This window comes from Mytilus galloprovincialis, chromosome 10 (genome assembly GCF_965363235.1).
Source record: "Mytilus galloprovincialis chromosome 10, xbMytGall1.hap1.1, whole genome shotgun sequence".
Classification (NCBI taxonomy): Eukaryota; Metazoa; Mollusca; class Bivalvia; order Mytilida; family Mytilidae; genus Mytilus; species Mytilus galloprovincialis.
The window spans coordinates 60,354,008-60,380,768 of NC_134847.1; the positions used below are offsets into that span (position 1 = coordinate 60,354,008).

General features: G+C 32.3%; 2 protein-coding genes across 3 annotated transcripts in view; one reads left to right on the forward strand and one right to left on the reverse strand.

Annotated features, from left to right (window-relative positions):
* Window positions 1-919: 919 nt before the first annotated feature.
* LOC143048014 (uncharacterized) lies at window positions 920-9,371 on the forward strand. 2 transcript variants are annotated; one of them, XM_076221433.1, is made up of 4 exons: window positions 920-1,634; window positions 3,980-4,009; window positions 5,006-5,128; window positions 8,491-9,371. In XM_076221433.1, exons 1-4 carry the CDS (start codon window positions 1,502-1,504, stop codon window positions 9,264-9,266), a joined length of 1,062 nt encoding a protein of 353 aa, XP_076077548.1. In that variant the 5' UTR covers window positions 920-1,501; the 3' UTR covers window positions 9,267-9,371. The 2 variants fall into 2 exon arrangements, with proteins under 2 accessions (XP_076077548.1, XP_076077549.1); XM_076221434.1 differs by lacking the exon at window positions 3,980-4,009 and having other exon boundaries at window positions 923-1,634.
* Window positions 9,372-11,151: 1,780 nt separating this feature from the next.
* Window positions 11,152-26,761, reverse strand: part of LOC143048011 (5'-nucleotidase-like) — a 30,869-nt gene continuing 15,259 nt past the window's right edge. Inside the window, exons 4-9 of the mRNA XM_076221429.1 lie at window positions 25,613-25,810; window positions 24,692-24,823; window positions 19,420-19,539; window positions 17,475-17,630; window positions 16,258-16,461; window positions 11,152-12,598 (exon numbers count right to left, since the gene is read on the reverse strand). Coding sequence (XP_076077544.1) covers window positions 12,324-12,598; window positions 16,258-16,461; window positions 17,475-17,630; window positions 19,420-19,539; window positions 24,692-24,823; window positions 25,613-25,810 — 1,085 coding nt within the window. The 3' untranslated portion in view covers window positions 11,152-12,323. The remainder of the gene's footprint in view (window positions 12,599-16,257; window positions 16,462-17,474; window positions 17,631-19,419; window positions 19,540-24,691; window positions 24,824-25,612; window positions 25,811-26,761) is intronic.

Below are 26,761 nucleotides of genomic sequence, written 5' to 3' on the forward strand. Positions count from 1 at the left end.
TGACATATATGAAGAAGGATCTGCTTAGCCTTCTGGAGCACCGGATATCACCCCCAGTTTTTGTGGGGTTCGTGTTGCTAAGACTTTAGTTGTCTATGTTTTGTTTGTGTACTATTATTTGTCTGTTTGTCTTTTCCTTTTTTAGTCATGGCGTTGTCAGTTTATTTTCGATCTATGAGTTTGAATGTCCCTCTGGTATCTTTCGTTTCTCTTTTCTAGAAAAGCTCGTCTGGTAGTTCGAAGTTCGAACTGACCCAATTTGTATACCTCACATCTCGTTCGTTCGTTCGTTCGTAATGATTTATTTTTACGTTTCTTTAAGCGATGCTGATTTTTTGTTCAAAAAAATATTGGGTTTAGGATCTTTATATTTTCTATATACTAGTATATGATATAATACATTCCATACATTCTCTAGCTTTATTTTATCATAAGATTCATACCAATAGATCAATGAAGATAGCCATTGATTGAGATCGAGAAAGATAGCCATTGATTAGCCAATTGATTTTATAAGGACACATGCTTTATCTTAAGTTTTGTAAGTTTAATCTGAGGTTAAGATGATTTATTCTACCAACTTTTTGATAGACAACTTCGTCTTAATGATAATACTTGTACTTTCATGATTATATCTGATTTAAGCTTTTAAAATTATCGCACTCATGTTACAAGCTTACTAGCTTTACGAGTGTTTTTCTTTAGGGCCACTCACAAACAAAATATAGAGGAAAATTTACTAAAATACAAAATGGAATTATTGAATGAATTCCATTCTACTTTAGAATATCGTGGAAACCACTGAGAATGAAAACAGAAAAATATTGTAGTGTGGTGAAATTATTTTGTTGTTGTCTATTTTAAACCCGTGAAGAGCCGTCCTTTATTGACAAACACTTCAAAAACAAATAAGATCATCTTGGAACGTGAGCATTTAGTGTTTTACATGGTAAATGTCTTGGTAACCTATCGGATCACCTCGGGTAAAGACATTAAATGGCTTACAGATTGATGCGTGAAGAAACAATAATGGCTCTCAACCGGAAACAAAAGAATCACAAACAATCAGACGCAAATAAATAATTTTATCAAAGTCTGAAACGTCACGCAATTACTTGTGTATATTAATTAAAATACAATTTGATTTTATACAATGCAATCGTTCTTCAAAATCATGGACAAAATATTTTACAAGTTTACAACGCGATGTTCGTGGATGATATTGGTTAGCGACAGAGTTGTGGACGTGTGTTGGTATCGTCTGCCAAAAAATATTCAAGAGATCGGGAAAAAAATATTTTGTTGAGAGCATTTTAATATAATGCTTTTATGAACATTTTAAAATGAAGATTCAAAATGTTAACAAATACAAAATCAATGTGAAAACTTAAAGGTCTGCAATGAATTTTTAATAATATTGGATATTTATGTAAAATAATTCTTAACTTCGTTTGAAATATTTCTTTGATTTTCACATGTTAATCACAAAGTTGATTTTATAATGGATTCTCGTATGGATCTGGAATCCGTGTCTCTCGATTCAGAATTCCGTGGAACACCACTTCATAGTAGTCTGAGTTTTATTAGCGTCCAAAGTTTATCGTCTGCAAGAGGATCAACACCGCTTACAAAACGTAAGTATCTCTAATATTATCTGTATCCATAAAAAAAGAAGATGTGGTATGATTGTCAATAAGACAACTGTCCACAAGAGACCAAAATGACTCGGCAATTAACAACTATAGGTCACCGTATCTGAATCAGTTCACTTTGGATGTTGAGACATAATATGATATATATATAGATCATGTAGATGTTTTGTAGTCTTGAATACTGTTTCAAAGTTTATATTTTATACAATTGAAGTGGTTGGTTGCTTAGCTTGGGTTTACATTTGATAGATAGTGTGGACGACAATAAATCTAACAATGTTCAATTGCTTAAATTCTGAATATTTAAACTTTAATTGGTTTATTTTTACATCAATGCATGCCATTGAAATATCTATACCTTGAAAAAAAAAACACAATTCAAATTGATAATTTTAAACTGAAAAGTAATATTTTAGGGATTACTTGTGACAAACAAATGAACGATAGCGTATTGCCGCCCTAACCAGCCTAAATATTGTTATGTTTTTTTTTTTATAAAAGTGCATTACCATTGAAAAGATTCTCATTGATAAGAGTCTATGAAGTCTGCAAATTGGTATTCACTACATATTGAAATTTTCGAGAAAAAAAATGTTTACGAGCACCATAAACTATCTTTGCTAATTTGATTGTATTTCTTCTTGCAATATAGAACTGCCATGATATAACTTAAGTTTCATGGTCATTACAGCATTCCTAAAAACGTCTTTACTACTTGTTCCATAGTGTGTATAATTTGTTACATAAGATGAAAAATCGTCGTAAAACATGCTAACATTTCAAAACTAGAACCTTTTATCAATTGTGCTAACTGTTTTGTTTTCTGTGGTGTGTTTTGTTTGTCTCTCCGGTCGATTTTTGTCTTTTGTCAGTTTGCGTCGTCAGATCGTTGAAAACTTATGAGATCGGCTACTCCTTTGGTAGTTTACGATTCTTTTTTGCAACAACCCGCTCATGTCTTACTTGAATTTAGAGCAGACATCGTGGTATAGACTCTAGGTCTGACCAAACCTAGAACTTTTCTTTGACGTTTCACTATTTTTATTGCATATTTGCATGATCAACACACTAAGTTTACAGCTTGTTACTTAGTAGGTCTCATGTTACTTTAATCAAAAACTTTATAATTGGTCGGTGGCCTTCATGAATTAGCGCAAAGACTTATCGACTCCGAGACTTAGAATGTGTCCATGTAGGAATGCATGTCATCCTACGGACGTTACCTTATAAATTAACATGGTAAAATCTGGTTTGGTTTTCTCTTATTACACAAACATAATATTATAGTGGTGAATATTCATGTAATATTTGTCGCTGGATATTAAACAGCCATAAATCATCAATATAATATACTTCTAATCATAAATTTTTGGTTATCATACATTTGTTTACTAGTATCTAGAATTGTATTTCATTTTGTATTTATAGGTTACATTTGTATTTCATAAAAGTTAATTGTGTTAATTGCTTTCAACCAGACAACTGAAGTCAAATACAATATCATGTATTCCTCGAATGATTCTCATGAAAAGCTTTACTTTTACAGAGGAAAAAGCAAGCGATTGTCCAGTGTATGTTGCATCATTTAGATCTGAAAAAAATACAATAGCCTCATCTCATACGATGTGTCTGCCCAAGTCAAGAACCATGTCAGTTGCTATCATATATATCATATATTTTTGGGGGTCTTATTTGAGAAAAGTATTGATGGCAGATATTTATTATGTTTCAATCAGAACTAGTATACGCTTTTAAAAGATCTAGAACTAAACACACTGTAGGCCTATAGACAACTGTCACTTATTATAGACTGTATGTTGACTTTAAAATGACTTTTGGTTACTTTGTCGTTCGGTTGCTGTCTCATTGACGCATAACAGCTCTGTTATTTAATTGAAACTTTTGCTTTGGTAAATAAATGTGATAATTTGAACGTTCCATCCGCAAGCAGTAAAACTCGCATTCTACATGGTATTCGCTTGGATGTAATTGATGTAAAGATACGTAGCCACGTCTGATTGGAATAGGGATGTTAAATTAAAAATCCCATGTAGGCAGAGTGCCATTGTATCTTAAAGGACCCTTTATGGTTCCATGTGTTACCTGTTGCAAAGAGAAAACCTCCGCTACTAACTGCACGTTAAAAAAAACAGCAATCAATAACAAAAGTCTTAGTCAATGTTATATATAAGTATAATAAAACAAAAATATTTATGACTTTTAACCTTAAGTATATGTGCATTCTATGATTGAATAGTGTTTTGCAAATGATTTGATTCAGTTTTATTCATTAAGAAAATAAAACCAGTAACACGCTATTATTTCAGGTAGAAAAGATAGAACTTATATAAAGGACGGTAAAATAAGAAATACCAAACATAACTGCATGAAATTCTCATTAATAATTTTACATTAATATTAGTAGATCTGCATTGTGTTCTGTTATAAATAGTTGTATTGTGTTTCAATTCTATTGGAGGAAAACCTCACACTATTTGTATCCATAAGAACAGACTGCTTTACTGTTTGACTGTCACATGCTTTGATAAACCAGATCTGTGTCTTATTTTGACTTCAGATGACAATTATGTAACTTTTTGTGAAAAAATACTAATCTTAAAGAATAACGATCTAAGTTTTGTTGCATGAAATCAAATTGGACAATCATATTTTATTAAAGGAGAATCGCCCTGAAAATGCACGAAATGTTTGCCACTGGACGTGAAGCAACCAAAAATCAATCATATGAGAGGAAATGAACCAGAATAATTTATCAATTGTTCATTTCTCATAATACATCTACTAAAATTTGCGTTAACAATATTACTAAAAGAATGAAACAGTAGTTGATTGTTTATGTGTATTTCATAAAACTTAGGCAATTTTAAAATCTTTTTATTATAACTTTTATTAACTTGCATGCTTGTACTTTGTAATATATCACATGCATGTAACTTTTTATCATAAAGATTATGGGTAAACATATACTTTGGGGTATTGGTCTCACTCTTCTTAAACGTAAGTTTAGTGAAAAAGTTTCATTGTGATGTTTTGTTTACTCCGTGTACAATGTTTCTATTGTTCAAAATACAAATGGATCAGACACAAGTTTTTCTACTTAGGAACTTTTTCTCCAAATGTTCCTCATGTTAATCGATTGTATGTTTATTGAAAAAAAATATAAGACCATTGAATGTTATTTCTTTTGTTCTGGTTTCATTAAGACACATAAGACACAACAAATCGAAGTATAAATTACACTTTATCTTGTTTTACTTATACTCTAAATTTGTAATAAAGGTTTTAAAAAAGTATATGAATCAATTGTTAACGTCATAATGATAACTTTGCAGGTCGCCGTTACTATGACGCCACTACGCCGATGGAGAATGACTATGAGGTGCCTTTACACCGACTACAATGTCTTCGAGGATTGCATAGCAGTGGTGTCCTACAGATAGGAAACAAAGATACGGGTACAGTTAAATTATAACATTCATTATCAAAACTGCTTCCAAAAATAATTTAGATATTTAAACATGTTATAAGGAGGCAAGAAACCATATTTCTATCAGCAAGCGTGAAACTGGGTTATGTAATTGGTGAAGGTAGGGACAAAAGACTAGATCCAACTACTCTTATTTTACACCTTCTATTTTCACCTTTTCTTTTTTTTCGCCCTCACACTACCACTGACGGAGTTGAAAATTGAAGAAGAACTGAGAAAAAAATGAAAGCCATTTTCAGAATATCACGATGCCTAATGACGGTCGAAGACAGTTTTGATAGTCTTTGTTAACTTTTGCATTCAACAAATTCCGGCGGAACGGCATTTTTCTTACAAGTATTCATGATTGAATTACCATATATGTATAGCGGTGTTTCCTTTGCTCGGCTAATATTTTACCACCCATCATTACCTGCTCTGGTGGTGGATCTTTATATTCATTTAGAAGAGCAATAATCCACATGCCAGAGGTCTAGTATTCGACCCCGGCTTTTTATTTAAGTGGCTATTTTGAAAAAGAAAAACAAACTATTTAGTCATGTCAAGATAAGGAAAATGTCAGCTTAAAAAAAAATCACAATCTATTGGTTCTGCTTACTTATCAGGAGCACACGAAATCACACGCGGTGAGTTTTGTTATCTAAGTCTTTTAATTAGTTTTCTGTGTTTTACTATTTAGAATGGTGTTTTTCTGATTGATCACTGCGTTCCCCATTTTTCTCGGCTTATGATTTTGCATTATGCTCCTGTTATATTCTGTGTCTTTTTAAACTTATCTTTAGAAATTTGTCCCATCTAAAATTCTGTAGTTTTATCTATGGTTTGGGTGAACACGTACATGACCATTACTTGTATCGCTAGACCACAAATATTCTGTAGCGTTGTGCATATGGAAGCACATCATTATGTCAATTATGTTGATCTTATCTGATGTTAATTCTGATCATAATCTAAAACAAGATGATTATCAAAACAGATTAAGAAGTTACTATTCTTTTAACCATTTGCATCTTTTTAAATTTAATTATTCACACAAACAATAAAAACCTCCAAATAGTTTAATTGAAGTGATTTAAAGGTTGTGTTATACAATACAGTATATATATTTATTAATCGAACTTATCACATTACTTGTCTATGACATTGTGTAGCTTATGTGCAACGTTTAAAAAGGCTCATTAAGGAAAATATACAGAAAAAAACATGTTTTTATTGCTAAGATGCTGAACAAATGGATCGGGAAAAATCATTAGGCATGTTACAATGCTTCAGACGGAAATTTTGAATTTATGTGTGCCAACTTTTAATTACTTAACTTTGGAGAAATGAAAATTTATCAAGATTGCTTTTGGAAGCCTATAGTCAATCAATCAATTATCATAAATTAAATCTTGATAGTTTTTACGATAGTAGTATGGAGCTAGTATGTATCATGCAAAGATTGTGTTTAGTATTCCGGCTTTTCCTCCGTAACAGTTTGTAAGCATAGCAGATCTTTGGAATTGTATCATGTTTTCAAGCCTTGAGCAATGTAAGTAAGCTGATGTTTCTTCCAACAATGAAAATATCGATAAATTAAAAATAGTGACAATAACTAGCTTTTCATAGAGTGAGTCTGTTTTTAAAAAGGAAAACCTTTCTTGTACAACAAATTTTTGAAATTTGAAATTTTACTTTTATTTCATATTTAATTTCAACTCGTAAACAAAGTGATATGTGAATCGAAATTTGCATATATAATTCTGAGTGTGGTTTGCAAATAATCAATTGTTAATGTTCATATCCAAAACATTCTTGGGGTGAGAAGTCTGTTGAAATGCAACTAGCTCATAACTTTATTGAGAGAGAAAAAATATGGTTGGTAGTTTGAAAAAACGATTTCCGCAGAATTCATATACATTTTTTTCGCGAAAGATTTTACAATAGTTAAAGGAATACATGTATATATTCTTTGCAGACGACACACAATTAAATCTTAAATCCACGTTCTTACTAAAATGTCCGTTACTCGAGTAAGCTACAAGTCCGTTTAGACTGAGACTACTATAATGTTATAGTAGTTTCAGGTTTAGAGTAATTTGAAAAACCGTTTTATTTAATTTATTTTTATAATTTCCCCTATTCGTACTCAAACACTTATCTCAAAATCCCCCCCCCCCCTATATGTTATATTAAAGTACATAGGATTTTTTTTCTGAGACAAGTGCCTGTGTATTCGTAGTGTTTTTGCAAATAGGTAATTAGTGATGCGTATCTAGCAAAATGGTTCAACATTACAAAATAAACGATAGCAAATTCAATAGTCGAATATGACAGCGACATGAGACCTCTTTAAATCAATCATTATTTAGTATTTCGAAAATTTGCAACACAAATTTTAAAACCGGGAATGTACGGGAACAATTTCCCTTAACATGACAAGAGAAGCGAAGAAACTTTTTGTGATGCATAAAACTATTGATAGAAATGTTCATGAAATAACGTTGATGAACGCACTTCCACTATCAAGCATTCGTAAATCTTTTATAACGACATTCTTACTTCACTTTTAAGTAGTTATAGTAACCTAACTCCGAGGCTATCAATAAACGGATTGAGTTCACTAAAGATAATCATTATCATCAGCGGATCATTATTTCATTGCATGCAAATTCTAAAAACTTTTTTTTTTTAAATTTCGATTTGCACTGGAAGTTTGAATTTGAATCTTTAATATTTTACAATCACAATAATATGTAAAAGTGAAAAAGCGATGTCTGTTTATATTTACATATTCTTACAAATGCCACAATTGAGTAACAACTCTTCATTGTTTGTTTGGGTTTTTTTTGTGATGCCCCAACTGTATAACAAAAGTGAATACAAAAACCTATCTAGTTTTGCAACCATGCTCACAACAACTTTAAAGGGCCAGCTGAAGCCCGCTTCCGGTGCGTGAGTTCTCGCTGTGTTGCAGATCCATAGTTGGCCTGGACTTGTTTTCTGCTCTTTTGTCAGGTTGTTGTTTATTTGATCCATTCCAAATTTCAATTATCAATTTCATATCAAAATGAAATTAATATGTCAAAATGGAACTAATTCTCCCAATTAAAGAAGATAAGATTTACAACTGATCTTTAAACTTTTCATAGATAAATACAGAACAACGAACCTGTACTCCAATACACAGCCTGTTCTATGTAACTGCATACAATTATTATAATTCAGCATGTCGAATCCTCAGTAAACAAAATGACGCCAATGAGTGACTAGATAATGGCTCATATATAACCTCTTCGCGTTGTTTGGTTGATGTCTTTTCTTTCATTATGATATACATTTTATTTTTAGATACGAAAACTCGTCGTGTGCTAGAAGATTATTTCAAAACCTCGTCACATTCAATAAACTCAACAAAACCGAGAAAAGAGTTTCCTAGTTTGAGGTCAAGGTCAAAACCTTTTAGCAATTTGAAACAAAAACAAATTGAGTTATATCTTCAGAACGACCAATATAGAGCTCACAAGACAGACATCGGTAGAAAATCAGTATCTTTTGCGTTCTCAGGGAATAAAAGGCCAGTAACAGAAAATGTGAAATTGAAAAGGCCAATCACAGAAAATATAACATTAAAAAGGCCACCAGTGACTGTTTTACAGCAAAATAGTGAGAAAAGCAATGTCGCCCGACCATATTCCGATAAATTGTTACTACGCCGACCGGTAACTAAAACGTCACAGTCTTTAACGGTCGAAGATGATTTGTTTATCAGTATAGCAAGTTCAGTTCAGTTAAAACCATTAAACTTCAAGTCTTCTAACGATCAATATATATTCTATACTCAAAACTATCCCTTGTTGTTGGACGCACATGCTGAAGAAAAGAAAATCATTAAGAAACGAACGCCAACACCGGAAACAATGGAAGGTGCGGATCTGAAGCGAACACTGCATTTAAATACCCGGATGACGGAGTTAGAATCAAGTTTAGAAACTTTAGACAAAGAAACAGAGGACGTAGATTTCAGGACAGTGCTGAGGGATGATGTATTTTATCCAAATCGATGGCCTTGGAATGAGAAAAAATCCTCTGGTAATGATATTTCAGAATCTCCACTCGCCAAATAATCTATCACTCAGAGTTCCTTGAATACAAAGAATAATGATACATGTAGTACTATTGTTATGCAAAATTGTAGGATGAAATACAAATTATTAAATGTTCAAATAGGTTTTTATTATGAAATTAATGATAAACTCATCATAGGTACCAGGACTAAATTTAGTATATACGCCAGACGCGCGTTCCGTCTACAAAAGACTCATCAGTGACGCTCAAATCCAAAAGAGTTTAAAAGGCCAAATAAAGTACGAAATTGAAGAGCATGGAGAACCAAAATTCCTAAAAGTTTTGGCAAATACAGCTAAGGTAATCTATGCCTGAAGTAGAAAAGCCTTAGTATTTCAAAAATTCAAAAATTTGTAAACAGTTAATTTATAAATATAACCATATCAATGACAATTCATGTCAGCACGAAAAGTGCTGACTACTGGGCTTGTGATACCCTCGGGGAAATAAATCTCCACCAGCAGTGGCATCGACCCAGTGGTTGTAAATAAACTCATCATAGATACCAGGACTAAATTTAGTACATACGCCAGACGCGCGTTTCGTCTACAAAAGACTCATCAGTGACGCTCGAATCCAAAAAAGTTAAAAAGGCCAAATAAAGTACGAAGTTGAAGAGCATTTAGAACCAAAATTCCTAAAAGTTTTGCCAAATACAGCTAAGGTAATCTATGCCTGAGGTAGAAAAACAGCTATGATAATCTATGCCTGAATTAGCAAAGGAGAATATAAAAATGTCTGAAACAGTCAGTCTATATTTTTTTTTGGAGAGGTCACTATTAAATGGCAACCGAATGTGATACGGTTGCGTTCTTTGGTTGTAGCACTGGTTAGTTAATGGTAAGCGGTATTATTGTTATGCCTTTTATCTGTTTATGATAGCATTTGTTCAATTTCTTCATAAATTTTCTAGACGCGCACGATTTATTTGCACCAGAGATTACCTCTATTTTTGTTGGGGTTCGTGTTTATAGTGATTAAGATTAGAACACAATGTTGAATGATGTTCCCCCTATTTTTGACAATTTGACATTTTGTGTTATTTTGTTTACGCATCGTTGTCAATTTAATGTAATTTGATGCGACTGTCATACAAGTGAGAGGTTTAGCTTGCTATAAAACAAGGTTCAATCTACAATTTTCTACATAAAAAAATGCTTGTACCAAGTCAGGAATATGACAGTATTATCCGTTCGTTTAATGAATTTTCCTCGGAGTTCAGTATTTTTATAATTTTACTTTTTACTAAGTCTTTAGTTTCCTATGTTTCAGCATGCAGTGTTTTTCGATTTTTGCCATAAGTTTGTCAATTTCTTTTAACGTATGAGTTGAATGTCACCTTGGTACATGTATCTCCTGGCTCGTTTTATTTAAACTGGACACATGCATTGTATAGACACTTGTTGAAGATCCTCATTACCCCTACAGTGTATTTTGATTGGTTGTTGAATATCCTCATTACCCCTACAGTGTATTTTTGCCGTATTTTGGTTGGTTGTTGCACTATTGGGTAGCTTTCTTGTTGTATAACATCAACTTAATTTATTCACATGAGATATACATATGTTTTTTTTTTCATTTCTAACACACGTGTAGTTAAGAGTTGAGTAAAAAGTTTGAAGTAATCATGATTTTTTAAGTTCCGCTATGCAGCATATTACTACTTACTTTGAAGGGAAGTAACTGGTTTTTTTTCACAATAACTTCAAAAGAAAAAGGCAAGGTTCCTGATAGAAGAAGTACTTGTTCACAAGAGCATGCTATATATGCATTTCTCAAATTGTTGATCTTACAGGAAAACATAATGATTATAACTATGATATATAAAAACAAAACGTGTTGATTTTAATGTGCCATGAAGCTTATTTTGGCTTTTTCTACTAATCCAATTTCAATTTTATTCAACATAAAAACTTACATGTTATACAGATATATGGAAATGTCAAATAAACAACGATATCAAGAACAAGCAAAACAAAGATAAAAACATGTAAATTAGCAAGCATAAAAAAGACATTACAGCATTAGTTTTGTAGTATATATAGTACCTGGCTATTTACATAATTAAACCCGTGTACAAACTATCTGGTTAAACATATTAAAAGTAGAAATAGTAAAGCTTTTAATTGGACAAAATGCTTGTCAATAAAGAAAAATAATAAACAATCATATTATTACCATGGAATACAGAATACAGGTCTGGTACATTTATTAATAACTATACATAAAAAACATTAAAAGTATAAAAAGTATAAAACGTCCTGAAAAAAATATTAATAAAATTTAAATACAAAACAAATGTAATACCGGCGTCATACAACATATATCTTCACATTTTATTTCCATATAAAATAGTTTTTAGCATTTGATCACATTTCTTGTTGTATAATACTGATACTGCCTCTTTAAATATTTTTTCATAATATAGAAAATAACACATGACAAATAGTATCACATAGGATATGACACTATATTATCTACCTGAATAACATATCAACCAGAAAGTTAAATATAGTTTGTGATACGTATATAAAGTCATATATATTGAAACCAAATAAAGGTGGTCGGACAAGCTGTACATGTTGAAAAGAGTACCTATTTTAGCAACTTTATCATCCATGATAGAAAATTCTATCGTCAAATTTACAATAAAATCGGTTGAAAAAAAACATTATATAACAATAGTACAAGTTTTGCTTCATTTTAATGAAATTTTCGCAAATATCATAAATTTGAATATTAGCAAAAATCATAAATTTAAAGGCATATCCTAACCTTTTGCGCTTTTGGTATTATTTTTGTTCAAACAAACGTAACTTAATATAAATCTAATGCTACTCCATTTGAGCCTTTAAAAATTCTCTAAATATTATAGACTTCCATAACCTTTGAAACTTTTTTTTATTGTACATTATATCTATCCTTCCTACAAAGTTTAAGGGATAAATGTAACTCCCACCTAAAACAGATTGAGCAACTGTTAACAATCATGGATCTACATATTTTTCCTGACTTATTTCGATTCATTCCGTAATCCTATTATGCCTATACTGATGTTAAATATGGAAACATGATTTTAAACAATAATGCAATATACAATATAAACATAACACATTAAAGCTAAGTATTGTGTTAGTAGATATAGCCCTGTTTGTTGAATCACATGGTTGTGGACATTTCACCTTATCACATGTTACTATGGCTCCATTATCACATGTTAAACTGTCAGTAGTTTCTGTTGAATTAACAATCATTATTCTCCCTTCAATGCCGTGGTAAAAAGGCGATGCATTTTTAACGTATTCAATCAAAACATCTGAATCAAGATCACCTGTAACAAATAAAACAATGTAGTGCATATTATTGTTAGATGAATGAATAAGACTATTAAGATACATATCAAAGTTCCATCTAGAGTAAAATTAACATATATTATGCGTCAATGAATAAACCAACTTCAATATAACGTCATCAACTTTTTTTCATTCATTGTGAAAGTGTCAATATTTCACTGGGGTAAAGCTGATGACCATAACTGCATTCACGGTCATCCCAAGATGTCGGATGAAAAATGAGGTCCGTTTCTGTATTGTCTGTTAAAGTGTTTCTTTATCATTTTCTTTACAAATCATACATTGAAACGACGTAAATTTATAAAAGAATCACTCGGAAATCATAAATTACTGCCGAGAAATGTGCATGAAATGGGAAATTCGATTTGAAAAAATCGTTAAGATGACCGTAAATCATAATCAAAATATTTTCAAGATGACCGTAACATATAATAAGGATGACCGTGATTGGTAAAAAGATGACCGTAACTTGTAAAGGATGACCGTAATTTGTAAAGGCTGACTGTTATTTATAAAGGACGACCGTCAATTCTAAGAAATATCCGTACTTGTATTCAAAGATTTTTGTTGAGTTTGTCAATCTCAATAGGGGCTCGGTTAGCGGATATAAATATTTTTCATAAATTTCCTTTTTTATACTATTGGCCGTATTTTGGGTTCATGACAATGATAGTAAATTGCATATATTTCTCGTAAACAATGAAATATTTATTGATAACGTCACGTTAAAATTTTAATACAAATTGACAGCGATACGACGAAAATTTGAAGAAACATGAATGTGTCCCTAGTACACGGATGCCTCATCTACACTATCATTTTCTATGTTTAGTGGACCGTGAAAATGGGATAGAACTGTAATTTGCGATATAATTAAAAAGATCATACCATAGGGAAAATTTGTACTAAGTTTCAAGTTGATTTAACCTGAAGCTGGACAAACGGACAAACGCAAAGACCAGAAAAACATAACGTTCATAAATGGAGCATAAAAACATTAATAATGCATATGAATATTCGGTAATCGAGCCCATGTGTATGGTTCAAGAGGAAGCAGATTAAAATCTTAATATGTCTTGATACTATGCAGGCGGAAACCCAGTTGAAATAGAACAAACGAATCGTAGCTCTTTGTAAGAGAAGGCGATTAATGTTTACTGTAATGTTTACTATAATAACAAAATTTTTAAAAGTTATTAAAAACAAATATATAAAACGACAATTTTCTTCTCAATTACGAAGTGTTTAATTTTAAAAACACCATTTGCATAAGTTTTCAATTTATCTATTACATAGTAATACAGAACAATAAGATATCAAGTCGACGACATAAGTACTATAAATTGGATGTAGAAAATGCTTAACCTCCCTCCGATTTTTTTTTTACCACGGACGGAGAACATATCAATATATTAGTTCAGAAATTTTCGTGTCTGCCCTTTCATTATGTGAATCAAGAAAATATTCTCCAAAAAAGTAACAATTATATCGAAAAGAGAAAATCGAGTGCACCTTTTTATGTTAGGGCGTGTTTGAGGTATATATTTTGTCTTTAAAACGTACAAAGCAAGAGTATTTGATATCGCTTCAGATTCTATAATTTTTATATATCGAAGCTACAGGTTGACTTTATAACGTAAAAAATGACAGTACGAAAAGATGAAATATAGGGGTCAAGTGAAATACCTATCTAATGAATCACAAACACAGAGTAGGTGTGTTCGAATAGTTTTTTTTCTTTCTAAAAGTACTTGACGACAGTCTTTTAATTTGGATAATGAAAATGCAAATCTTCGAAAAAATATTTTTTTTTGTGTGTGATAACTAGGGTTTATAATCTTCAACACCTAAAAATTTTAGTCTGCCCTTCCACGAAATATTTAATCAGAATATTTTTTAATTTTTTAAGAATTTTCGAAAATTCCACCTGACATCCGATTAGACAATAGTTTTTAAGTTGAATCAATGCAGACACGATCATTAACTGATGCTCATTAGCTAGTAGATACATTTGTCTTTTAAAATACAACTGACATATAAGGATCGTAATGGTGTTATGTGGATACATTTATTGGTTTTCAAGAGCAAAATTGGCAGCGCGTTATCCCTACAATGGCTTCCATTTCTACGATTGTGAAAATGAACTGCCTGAAGTTGAAGTCATAAAACTTTGCTCAGTGCTTGGAGCACAAAAATCATGCTCGAAACACCAAATCCTGTATTTTGATTGGTTGATTCTCGAGTCTGAGTACAAAAATCTTGCTCGAAAGTTTTATGACCGTAAGGTCTGACGTAATGGGGAGATAATTTTGACGTAGTAGAATCCTGACTGTATGAATAACATTTCTTTATATATACAAATTGACAACGTTCCCCTTGTGATACGCTATTCGTACAAGACTATTTTAAGGATCTACTTTGCTGGAGCTCACCATCACTAGTTTAGTCGTATGATATTTTCAAAATATTTTCTGTTATTTTATTTGCACGACAAAATGGAAGACGATATAATATCTATGGGTGTACATGCATGGCATTTTTAAAAATATGTATTTATTAAACGTCATTAAAAGGAATCCCAGAAATAAAAAAAAACATCTTTTGTCTGGTAGTTGGAGGCTATGCACCGCATTTTTTTCCATTATACTTGTAATGGTCCACTAAGGTGTCATTTTATCGCGTTTTTGTTGCATGGTTTCCTATATGTTCATGTGCATGTCTTGTTGCAAATTCATTTTAAAAATTCAACCCTCTACTGTAAAAAAGATACATATGGTGATCTATGCATTTGAAGCACGTCTTAGTTTCTTCTACTTATAGGATAAAACACTCATATTAATACGTTTATACCAACACGATTTACTTTATTGGATACAAAAAGGAAGTTATATGAATACGGATATTTCTTACAAATGACGGTCATCCTTTAAAAGTTACGGTCATCATTTACAAATTACGGTCATCTTAAAACCAATTACGGTCACCCTTGTTATGAATCGCTGATTCTGTTACGGTCATCTCGATTGTGATTTACGGTCATCTGAGTGATTTTTTCAAATCGAAATTCCTGTTTCATGCACATTTCTCGGTAGTAATTAGTGATTTCCGTGTGAATCTTTTATAAATTTACATCGTTGAAATGTATGATTTGTAAAGAAAATGATATAGAAACATTTAACAGACGATACAGATACTGACCTAATTTTTCATCCGACATCTTGGGATGACCGTGAATGCAGTTACGGTCATCAGCTTTACCCCAGTGAATATTTTACACAATCCGGAATACCAACTTATTTTCGACGATACTTTATTTCGTGTAAAGTCATTTCTAAGCCAACTAGGTTCAACCATTTTCTACATTTGAGAATACATGAACCAAGTCAGTTATATGGCAGTTGTTGTCAATTCGTTTGAAGTATTTTATCATGTGATTTTTACATTTGATTAGGGACTTACCGTTTTGAATTTTCCACGGAGTTCAGTAGTTTTGTTATTTTACTTTCCACTTTGCGGCGATTTAATTTTGGGATTTTCAAATTCACTTGATGTAGTTAGATAAAAAAAAATATTTGCGACTATTTATATCCGCGTTAATTTTCTGCTCGCGACATTCAAGAAACTAACATGATCTTACCAACAGTATGTGATAACTCTGCATTATCTCTAATCACGTGATACGAGTCTCCACCAGTCAGAATAAAATTGGATAAAATCAAGCTATACAGAACAGTCTTATCAATAGGTTCATATGCAGGAAATGTACAGTTCTGACAGATTGCTGAAGCCTCAACTACTCGGTGTTGCGGGGGCTTTGCTAAATCATATTTTACTTTTATTCCTGGAAGAAGAAACCATATAATTTTTGTTAACAGATATCGTTCACGTCGAATTTGTCGTTCCCTTGTACTGCTGTAAATAGCTTTGTGTGAGTTTGATAAATACAATTTCTATATACATAAGCCATTTATTGTTTATACCGTTTAACAAGACAAATACAAAAGACGAATTGATGTGTCAAGGGAAACAAATAAGTCTACCATCGATCTTTAATTTAGTAATTTTCTAGTTATCTCTCTTACGCAGCTATTTAATGAATGGCAATTATCTATTTTGAATTTATTGAATCATAAAAGTAATTTTTGACTCTTCACATTGAATAATCCGCGAAGCGGATTATGTAAAATGTGAAGAGTCAAAAATTAGTTTTATGGTTCAATAAAGTTAAAATAGATTATTGCCATTCATTATAAATAAATTTCTATCAAAAATAAGACTCAAAAAACTTTTTATATTATTTATATTAACAATAACAACGTACACACATGTTGGCGTATGAATACACAACGTCAGAGTGGGCGTGTCGCCATCAAAATTGACAACATTGAAAATAAAACTAATAATTTTAACCAATCAGAAGACAGTAAAAACACCAAATTTATTTATTTTACAGTAACAATACAAGTGTAAGGTAACAAATAAATGCACTTAAATGATTTGTTCCCTTTTTGGTTGAAAGTGGCCTTTTTTTTCGCATTGAATATGTTCGTTTCGCTACATCCGAGATGCAAAAGTAAGTACATTTTTAATCGTATAAAAAAAGATAGTATCACAATATGTGTAGGGTCAATTTTATATCTAGCACATTACTAACGCTACTGAAGTATTTAAAGAGCTATGTCGAATAAAAACTTCAGTATCATATTGACCTTTTAGAACAACAATATTATAAAAATACCATTCTCAAACAATTAATACTTTATCATAGTTATTTGATTTCTTACAATACTTTAATTTGAATTGGAAGAAGACACAATCGACCACTAAGTTCATTCAGATTAATCGAAAACTCACCTGAGTATTGTAAAAACTTTCCACTAGGTTCTTCAACATCATAGTCCGAAACACTATGTTCTAATGCTTGCAGTAAGTAATCTCCCCTTAGTTTGATTGTCTCCAATGTATTTCTAAACGGTTGTGCTTGTAAAGCATGCCCTACTGTTATATTTCCTACACAAATAAAAAAAATCTTACAATTAGATATGGAAATAAATCTTCTTGTTAAAGTTTTGCCAAATATAAAATTTCATTATTCCTCTCATTTATGTAACTGATTCACCTTGCCCCTCTTCTTGCCGACTTGTTCCTTTATTTCAGTGCCTTCATTTAAGAACTTTCCAGGAAGATATTAAAAGAAGTCAGCTGTACGCTAATTTAATTTTACTTTCTGCTTAAAAGGATGATGTTCTCTCACGAATTAATTTAAAATTTGGTGACTATGTTGAACGTATCTATCCAATCAAACTTGAGATGATGACTACAACAGATACAGTTATGTCTGCCTCATGTCTTAGCTTACATCTAGCAATTGGAAATCAGGGTCGGTTAAAAACAAAACTTTACGACTCAGAGATTATTTCAGCTTCCCAAATGTGAACGTTTCATTTCTATGTAGCAACATTCCAGCAGCGCCTTCATACGGAGTTTATATATCCTACTTGAAACAATATTCCAGGGCTTGGACTGTCTATCATGATTTCCTTGATCGAGGAAGGAAGCTATCAAACCAAGAGTTCAAAGTGGTGAAGTTGGAATCATCCATTCGTACGTTTAAAGGACACTATCACGAGTTGGTTGACCTTTATGAAACGTCCGTTTCACAGATGATAGTATATGTTTCTTATGTCGTAACAACAATCCTGACCCCTATTACCCGAAAGTGACTTACCGAGTTAGACTCATTACCGGGTTTGTACTAATATAAGAAAAATGATGGGTGCCACATGTGGAGTAGGATCTAGGTATTCTTCCAGGTAACTTGAGATCAACCCAGTTTTGATGGGATCCATGTTGCTCAGTCTTTAGTTTTCTAAATTATGTTTTGAATACTATTGTTTTTTTTTTCTTTGAGAGCCATGACGTTTTCAGTTTCCTTATGAATGTCCCTCTTGTATAAGACGGACGAAAGATACCAGAGGGATAGTCAAAATCGTAGATCGAAAATAAATTGACAACGCCATGAACAAAAAAGAAAACGACAAACATGCAAATCATAGTACACAACACACAACATAGAAAACTAAGACTAAGCAACACGAACGCCACCAAAACCTGGGGGTGAGCTCAGGTGCTCCGGAAGGATGAGCAGATTCTGCTCCACATGGGGCACCCGTATCATTCGCCTTTTTTTAAAATTATCATGCCATTACCAAATTTATTATAACAATATGATTTCAGATTGGTGCTGGTTCAGGTGCTCCTTCAGATAAGTTTAAACCATCACTTTATAAATAGGGTTACCACAAGAGGAATGCATCAAGTTCTACACCTAAGTGTGAAAAATTGGGTGATTTAAAAGGTGTCTTTGTTCAGTCCTTTCAATAAATTGATTTCATGATTGCGAATAGGTTTTAAATTTTATACAAGGTAAAATATTTTTTGCCCCATACCACCCATTTTATTTTTATACAAGACTTGAATAGCTCATAAAATGTCATGTATCAAAATTTAAGCAAATTCTAGATTACTTTTCTTTCGATTTGAGACCCAAATAATACCAATGCAAATATATGGTAATAGTTAAAGTAAGCCTTTTCCCGATATTTAAAAAACAAAAAAAAAACAAAAAAACAGATCTCAAAAAGGTGCTCCATAACCTAGCAATATTTTAGCTTATATTTTTCTTGACTAATGCTTTTCTGACTTATACTTTCAATTTTTAATTCTAGATTCTTTTAATTTCACCCAAGTTCATAATTGAGGATACCGGATTCATTTGAATACTTAATGAGATCTTTACCTCTGTCCATCGATGATCGTATAGACCCTGAGTTCACTAAAGAGATGAAGACATGAGTTCCAGCAATGCTGTCTGCATGTAGTAGGTTTTGATGAACAAGACTATCTGCAATCAAATTCCCTGAAAATAGAACAACACCGATTTTCAATAAATGTGCAATGTGTTTCGTGTCCATTTAAAACTATTTAATTATAACAACAACAACAATACTTTATTTAATGTTGGCTATACAGTTAGCTATATCACAAATCTTCCCTGAGGCCCATATAGAAAAGCGTAAACAAAAAAGCAAACATGTACAATGGATGCATCAGTATAAAAGTCAGGTATGATGATAATGTTTAATACAACTTGATAAAATGTTATGATAAAAATAAAAATGATGGAATAATCGGAATTCCATATTTTTTTATCAACTGGTTGATTCAATTAATGATCTGTTATTTTATATTTAAAAGAATAACTTTTGTAATATTTCTGAACGATATTGCCATTATTGGCAAATTATTCCACACAAATGGTCCAGAATACATAACCGTTTTTTTTTTTAACAATTCTATTTTTGGTTTAGGGAGTATGAGGTTTCTAAGCACAGCATTTATCAAGGGGTAAGGATTTCTGTCTAAAACATAATAAAACTTGCTAGTAAGATGTGATGGGGCATCATTTTTGGTGCACTTACATATCATCACAAACTTGTGATATTATATTCTCTGTTCAACTGTCATCCAGTTTAAGTTTCTGATACGGGTTCGGAAAGAGCGAAAGGGTTTGTTCCTAGTATTATTCTACATTGTTCTAGCAGCTCTCATTTCTAACTTAAATATCCTATAATTTGTTAATTTTTGTTATTAAGTAGGTAATCTTATGGTATGAATCGCACCATGTAAAGTATATCGTACCGAGATTTGGTTCAAATTAATCGTACAAATAAAATTACTTTCTGTTTCTCATCGTTGTAAGAAAAATCTTGGTAAAGTTGCGTTCTCGCAACAAGTTTCGGGAATAACAATTGTTGGGACAATTAACAAATGGTCATCGAATGTCATATTCCTTACTTGCTTATTTATATGCGTCATTTGCGAAGCGCAATATCGCAGAGAACACCAATATTTCAACTTTATTTAAAGAAACTTTAACTTGAAAAACCAATTCGGTTTATTGATATAACATGTGTCAACTTGATCAGATTTGGTGAAATTTCACTTAGACCATTTATCAGTATCGTACTGACAAATGATTTAGCTTAGTTAACCGTTGACCTTTTTCAATGAAAGTTAATACGTCGTCCTTTCCTTGTGATTAAAGAAGGGAATGTTGGAATAAGATTTATTAATTCGCCACTCATATACCCATTTAATTGTTTTCACCATAATCTCTCTTTTACTCTTCAAATCAGTTTATTTTCGCGCTGACCTTGGTCAAAAAGAGGAGCATAGAGACATGCCCAGGAACATGCTACTTTGTCAAATGTTTTCATCTTTTTTGGGTGTGTTCCATTGTCGTTTGGTTTTTTGTTGCGCTTTAGTGTTTCTGTTGCTTCGTTGTTTCCCTATTATATTTTATGTGTTACCATCAGTTCTAGTTTGTAACCCGGATTTGTTTTTTTTCTCAATCGTTTTATGACTTTTAAAACATAAGTAATTCGTATGCCAAATTGTTATAGTGGAGCGGCGATTGTTGAAAAAGTCGCTTAGTTAACGATTTCAAATAACCTAAATACCTCATGGAATTTTAAGGTCTTAAATTGTTTATCGATTATTCAGCTTAAGAAAAATGTTTGTCGTAAATATCAAATGTGGTACAAATGACTTTAAAAATAGAATTTTCATTTCATTTTCAAGCATATTATTTGTTCATTTTATAATTTCCGAAGCCTTGTGATTAATTTGTGTTGTTTGGTATTGTTGTTAATCCGTTTTTGTTGAATTTAACTGGGAAAGAGAATATCATTGTAGGGTTTGTTTGGTTTTCAGGTGTGTTTGATTTGTTTTTTATTCAATCAAATGGACAATTTGACAGTCTCGTTAAAACTGGTCCCGCCAGATGCCCAAAAAAAGAGTGGATGTTGGTGTTGACAAATGCATTATCTCATTCTTCGATTCTGTTGTTGAAGAATTTTTTGTAACATCAACAAAATCTGGAAGAAAAAGTCTGATAAATGCTGCAGCAAAGAGACGTGATCATTTGTTCAGTTATTTAATTAAATGAATTCTGCAATGAGACAGCAAGTGAATTACTCGTATCATAGGTCATGTTATAAAAGCTTCACAAGTAAGCAGAATTTAAAATCAGTATCATGTTCTTCGGCTGAGAAGGAAACACTAGATATAAATTCCGATGTATCTAATTCTTTGGTGCCTGAAAAAAATTGATCACAATACCCCAAAGTGTATTATTTGCCAAAAAAAAGTCTCATAAAAGGGTGAAAACATACAATTTCATCTGTTGTAAGGTTAGTCAATCTTAAAGATGCTGCTGTTAAAGCATGCGACGCTAGAATGATTAATCGAATAGAGCAAGAGAATTTGCTCAATAATGCAGTGTATCACGCAGCATGTCTTACCACATACTTGGCATATAGACCAAAATCCACTGATAAATCTGCGTATGATTTGGCATTTGAAAGAGTAGTTGAAATTATAGACAGAGACCTTATTCGTGAAAAAAGTCTCTTGTATTGTCATCAATTTTGACAATGTACCAGTCTTTTTTACCTGATAAAGTACATTAAGTAATACATACTGTAATTCCTCTAAACTAAGGATTTTCTAATCCCAGGCATAGATTACCTTAGCCGTATTTGACACAACTTTTTGGAATTTTGGATCCTCAATGCTCTTCAACTTTGTACTTGTTTGGCTTTATTACTATTTTGATATGAGCGTCAGTGATGAGTCTTATGTAGACGAAACGCGCGTCTGGCGTACTAAAGTATAATCCTGGTACCTTTGATAACTATTAACGCTTAACTTGAGAAGCACTACAGGGATGCCATTGTATTTTTTGCTCAACAAGGACAAGGTAAATTTAGCATTGTATTTGCTAGCGATATTTCCATTGGAGACGCTGTTAAAGCAGCGAATAACATTTAAGCAGAATTAGAAATGCTTCAGATAAAAGCCGACTTAAAAACATGTAGCTTTACCAAAACCAATGAACGAACCGATATGCGTGTACTTTATGAAGCAGCCTCAATATCAAGATAAAAAATGGTAAATGTTTATATACCTTATTTTTATCCTGCAAATGACGAAGTATCGTTGGAAATGTCAGAGGCAATGTTGCCACCATGTTTGATAAGTTTTGTTATTTGGCTTCTTGACAAAAAGTCTTTGAATGGTTTTACACTAGTAATTTTTGGGCCCTTTATAGCTTGTTGTTCGATGTGAGCCAAGGCTCCGTGTTGAAGGCCGTACATTGACCTACAATGGTTTACTTTTATAAATTGTTATTTGGATGGAGAGTTGTCTCATTGGCACTCACACCACATCTTCCTATACTAGTATCTATTTTAAAACATTTACTTCAGTATCAATGAATATTTTGCATGGCATTCGAAGAAAATGTGCTGCCTTGCAGAGTGCCTGGTGTAAATTGTAATAACATAATTACTACATTTAGTCTTGGTCTTGCAGTACAGTTGTATCATGAGTTCGGACTGAAGTCTTTGATTGAAAATTTAAATGCTCATGATTTCTGTGTTAAGTAAGGCGAGGTTCGGAGGTTTTTGACTAGTGTAGCGAATGATGAAATAACAAAAATACAAGGTGGTTGTTATGTTCCGTTCGGTATAGCTAACTGTGGTTCCTTAATCAAAGAAGGTGTGGACAATATTGACATTAATACCAAAACGATTGACGGTAGGAACACATTTCACTCGATGGCGCGTACTATATTTCAAAATTCAGTTCTACATGGAACACTCGGATTTAGTATCAGACAACGGTTTGAACAGAAACAGGACAACTCATTAGTCTATGACGAAAAGTATCCCCGCTGATGCAGTGCTTACCCTTTACAAAACCAAACATTAGAAGCGAACCGTCGCGGCGTCAAAATGCACTTGAACTCTAAAACATTTGGAAAGATCCAATCGGCCAGACTCCAAATATGTTGTTGGTGATTCGTAGAATGATATGCAGAGAGGGATCTGTCTTGTAATTGTACCGAGCAACTTGTTCCATTTTGACAAATTTAGCCAACCCAAAATACTGCCCCCTCCCCCCTCCCCCCCCCCCCCCCCCCCGTGTGCTTTTGGTTAGAAAACTGCGCAAAATGACAAGTAAGAGCCAGTTTTCTTTGAGGGAAAAATCACATCAGATTTTCCACAAGATCTAATTTGTTCGTGTAAGGGGGTAAAACATGCCAGGCAGCATGTGTTAGTAAGGGCCAGAGTCTTCCTTGCACTGATTTATGTTTTTGTCAAAATTTAGGTTGTAACAATGTCCAGGCAGAATCAGTCGACATAGCTGATGACACAGATTAAATGACATGAAAATAGTTCTTGTTGAAAAATTTTGTAACTTTATTTTAATTTGCTATAAATATTTAGACGTTTCATTTGGTATGAAAATAAAGTCATCATGGATACCAAAACGGTCACGTCGCAATTTTGAATTTGTTCTACAACACACTTGCACTTATTGAGTAGTATATCACTCCAATAACTATATTATATGAAAAGGTATCTTGTATTGAGATAGTTGGAATTCATTTTAAGAAAACTCCGTGACATGTCGAATTCTTGAAAACTGAAAGGAAATTTTACATGACTGCACATTTTGTTTGATTTATCAACTACACATTTCGAAATCTCTTTAGAAAACTTTTATCCTAAAGTATCCAAGCAGTGCTATTTGTCGAGGTCAAATATCAAGGTTATTCTGTTACTGTTTTTTTATTAGGCTTTATAATTTGTATACCATGGACTACCTTCAAAAAAGTTAAATAAAACATTGTTCTGACGTCATGTGCAAATATGAAAAAGATTTTGTATAGACTAACGCATTTCTACGTAATACTACTCATATAATTTATTGAATAGATTATTAATTTTGAAACCAGATGAAAATAGGATTTTTTAAGTGACGACCTTTGACCTTGATTTTCGGTATAGTTGTACCAGATTTTATATTTACGACACATATTTTCAAAAACTACACGATTTCAGCTTTCCAATGAGCTATTAAACTCCCATGAGGTATTTAGGTAATGTAAATTTCTAAAATTGTCCTCTCCGCCGCTCCACTATTACATTGTAACAGCTTACCCATATTACACTCTTGTAATCTACAGGTATGTCGATCTCCATTCAGGTAAACTAAAGTACGTCCTATAACATTATTCATCATTGATAAAACCTCCTTTCCAAATTCATTTGTTACGTTCTGTATAGCTTCATCTGGACAAAGTAAAAATTAAATTATGCTTTAATAATTAAAATCAACTAGTTTTTAAGCTTCCCCTTTTTTAGCATTGAATAAGTATTATTTTGGTCTACAATCTTTTTCTTTCTTTATTCTTCAGTACCATCGTCTTATTAGAAGGCAAATATGTTTTTATAAAACAGAAACCAAAAACAAACAAAATGTTCCATAGTTTTTTATGAGATTCTACTGACTCGATCTACACCACAATCGTCACAGTTGAGCCCCGATAATTGAAATTTTGATTCAGACAAATAAAAGGCATCTTACATTATTATAAGGTAAAGACGACCGGAAAATGTCATCGGTTCGAAGATCGTAGCTGTTAATGCTGACTTAGGAGGTTCTCATATAACCTTGATTTTACCAATAGATTACACGTTTCTGTTTCTGCTTTAGCTCTAGTTGTCATTATGTTGTTTTATGTTTAACACAGTATTTCACCTTGTAAAGTTGTGGCGATTATTGTTCTTTTCATTTTGAGTAAGTTTAATTTCAATAATCATTATTTTGTTTCGATCATATAGCCGATAGAGAAATATAGAGAACTATTAAGTGCATGAAAGTATCTTAAATATCTTTTAATTTAATATCATTTATTTTGTTCTTCTACGTCGAAGGTTGAATGAAGATATCTGATGAAAACAATAGTTCTCACGTGAACATTGTCAACAATACATCTTCTACCTTCTTACATTACACCAAATCAATGCAAATTTTTGTTAATACTATAATTGAAATGTCTTAGGTATTTAAATAACTACCTTTAGGTACTGTACTATCTAGTAATATAGGGTTTCCACCATAGCTTATAATTTTCCCGTCGTTATCAAATTCTACTTGCAGAAATCCAAGGTATTTAGCAAAGGCATAATCTTGTACTACTAAAGCTTTGTCGCCATTATTCTTTGTGACAACAGTCGGATATACATTTACTGGCTTCTCATTGGATGGTGCTGTTCCTAATTTAAATATTGAAAAAAAAATGAAAGTGAACAGTTGTTAAATAAAGGCAACAGCAGTATACCGCTGTTCGAAAGTCATAACTCGATTGAGAGAAAACAAATTCGGGTTACAAAATAAAACCTAAAACACATACACAATAAGTGGAAAACAAAGAAACAACAGAAATACTGAAGTGCAACAAAAAAATAAACGACAATGCAACACACAAAGAAACGAACTATAAAATAACAACTGCCATTTTTTTGGCTTGATACAGGACATTTTAAGATAGTCTTAGTCTAAGTCTTATTCTCCGAAACTCGCTTGTACCTTAATTTTCATCCAATTACTACTAAAATTTAATTGTGATATTTAAAAACAGGAAGTTATTTTGTATTTGCCTTAAACAACTTCACATGCATAATCTCTGACTTATCAGTTTGTAATTAAAGAACCCTCGAAATCAGAACCGCTCTCATAGACAATTCACATCTACATTAAATAAGGATAACATAATTTTAGACAAGTTATTTTCATTGGCGTCTTTTCTTTTAATCTTGGAAAGCGTAAAAGTTGAAATTTCTAAGGAGGTTTGTTAAAACTGACCAAATGTCCCAAACATCCATGTTGTTCAATTGATCGGATTCGAATGATGCATATGTAAGAGACATTCTATATACAAATCCCGTTTAAGGGGTTAACTTAAAGCGATAGTAGTTCCAGTTCCGATTTTCAAATCTCGTAAATCGGGAAGGAAGTGAAAAATCAAGGCACCAATCAATAGCCGAGGCAATCACATGACCTCCAAGGAGAGTCGGGTTGTCGACAGTGTGAGCGTCCAATGCTGTATATGCCATCACCCCATGACATTTCAGACTCAGTCAAAATGTCACAATCGAGAAAAGGACACAATTGAAAAACCTGCAGAAGCTATACTTGTAAATTATAAGAAGGAGACAGTAGTGTAA

Coding starts and splice junctions, on each gene's coding strand:
- LOC143048014 (XM_076221433.1), top strand. CDS start 1,502: ATGGATTCTCGTATGGATCTGGAATCCGTGTCTCTCGATTCAGAATTC. Junction 4,010..5,005: donor TAGAACTTATATAAAGGACG/GTAAAATAAGAA, acceptor ATAACTTTGCAG/GTCGCCGTTACTATGACGCC. Junction 5,129..8,490: donor GATAGGAAACAAAGATACGG/GTACAGTTAAAT, acceptor TTTTATTTTTAG/ATACGAAAACTCGTCGTGTG.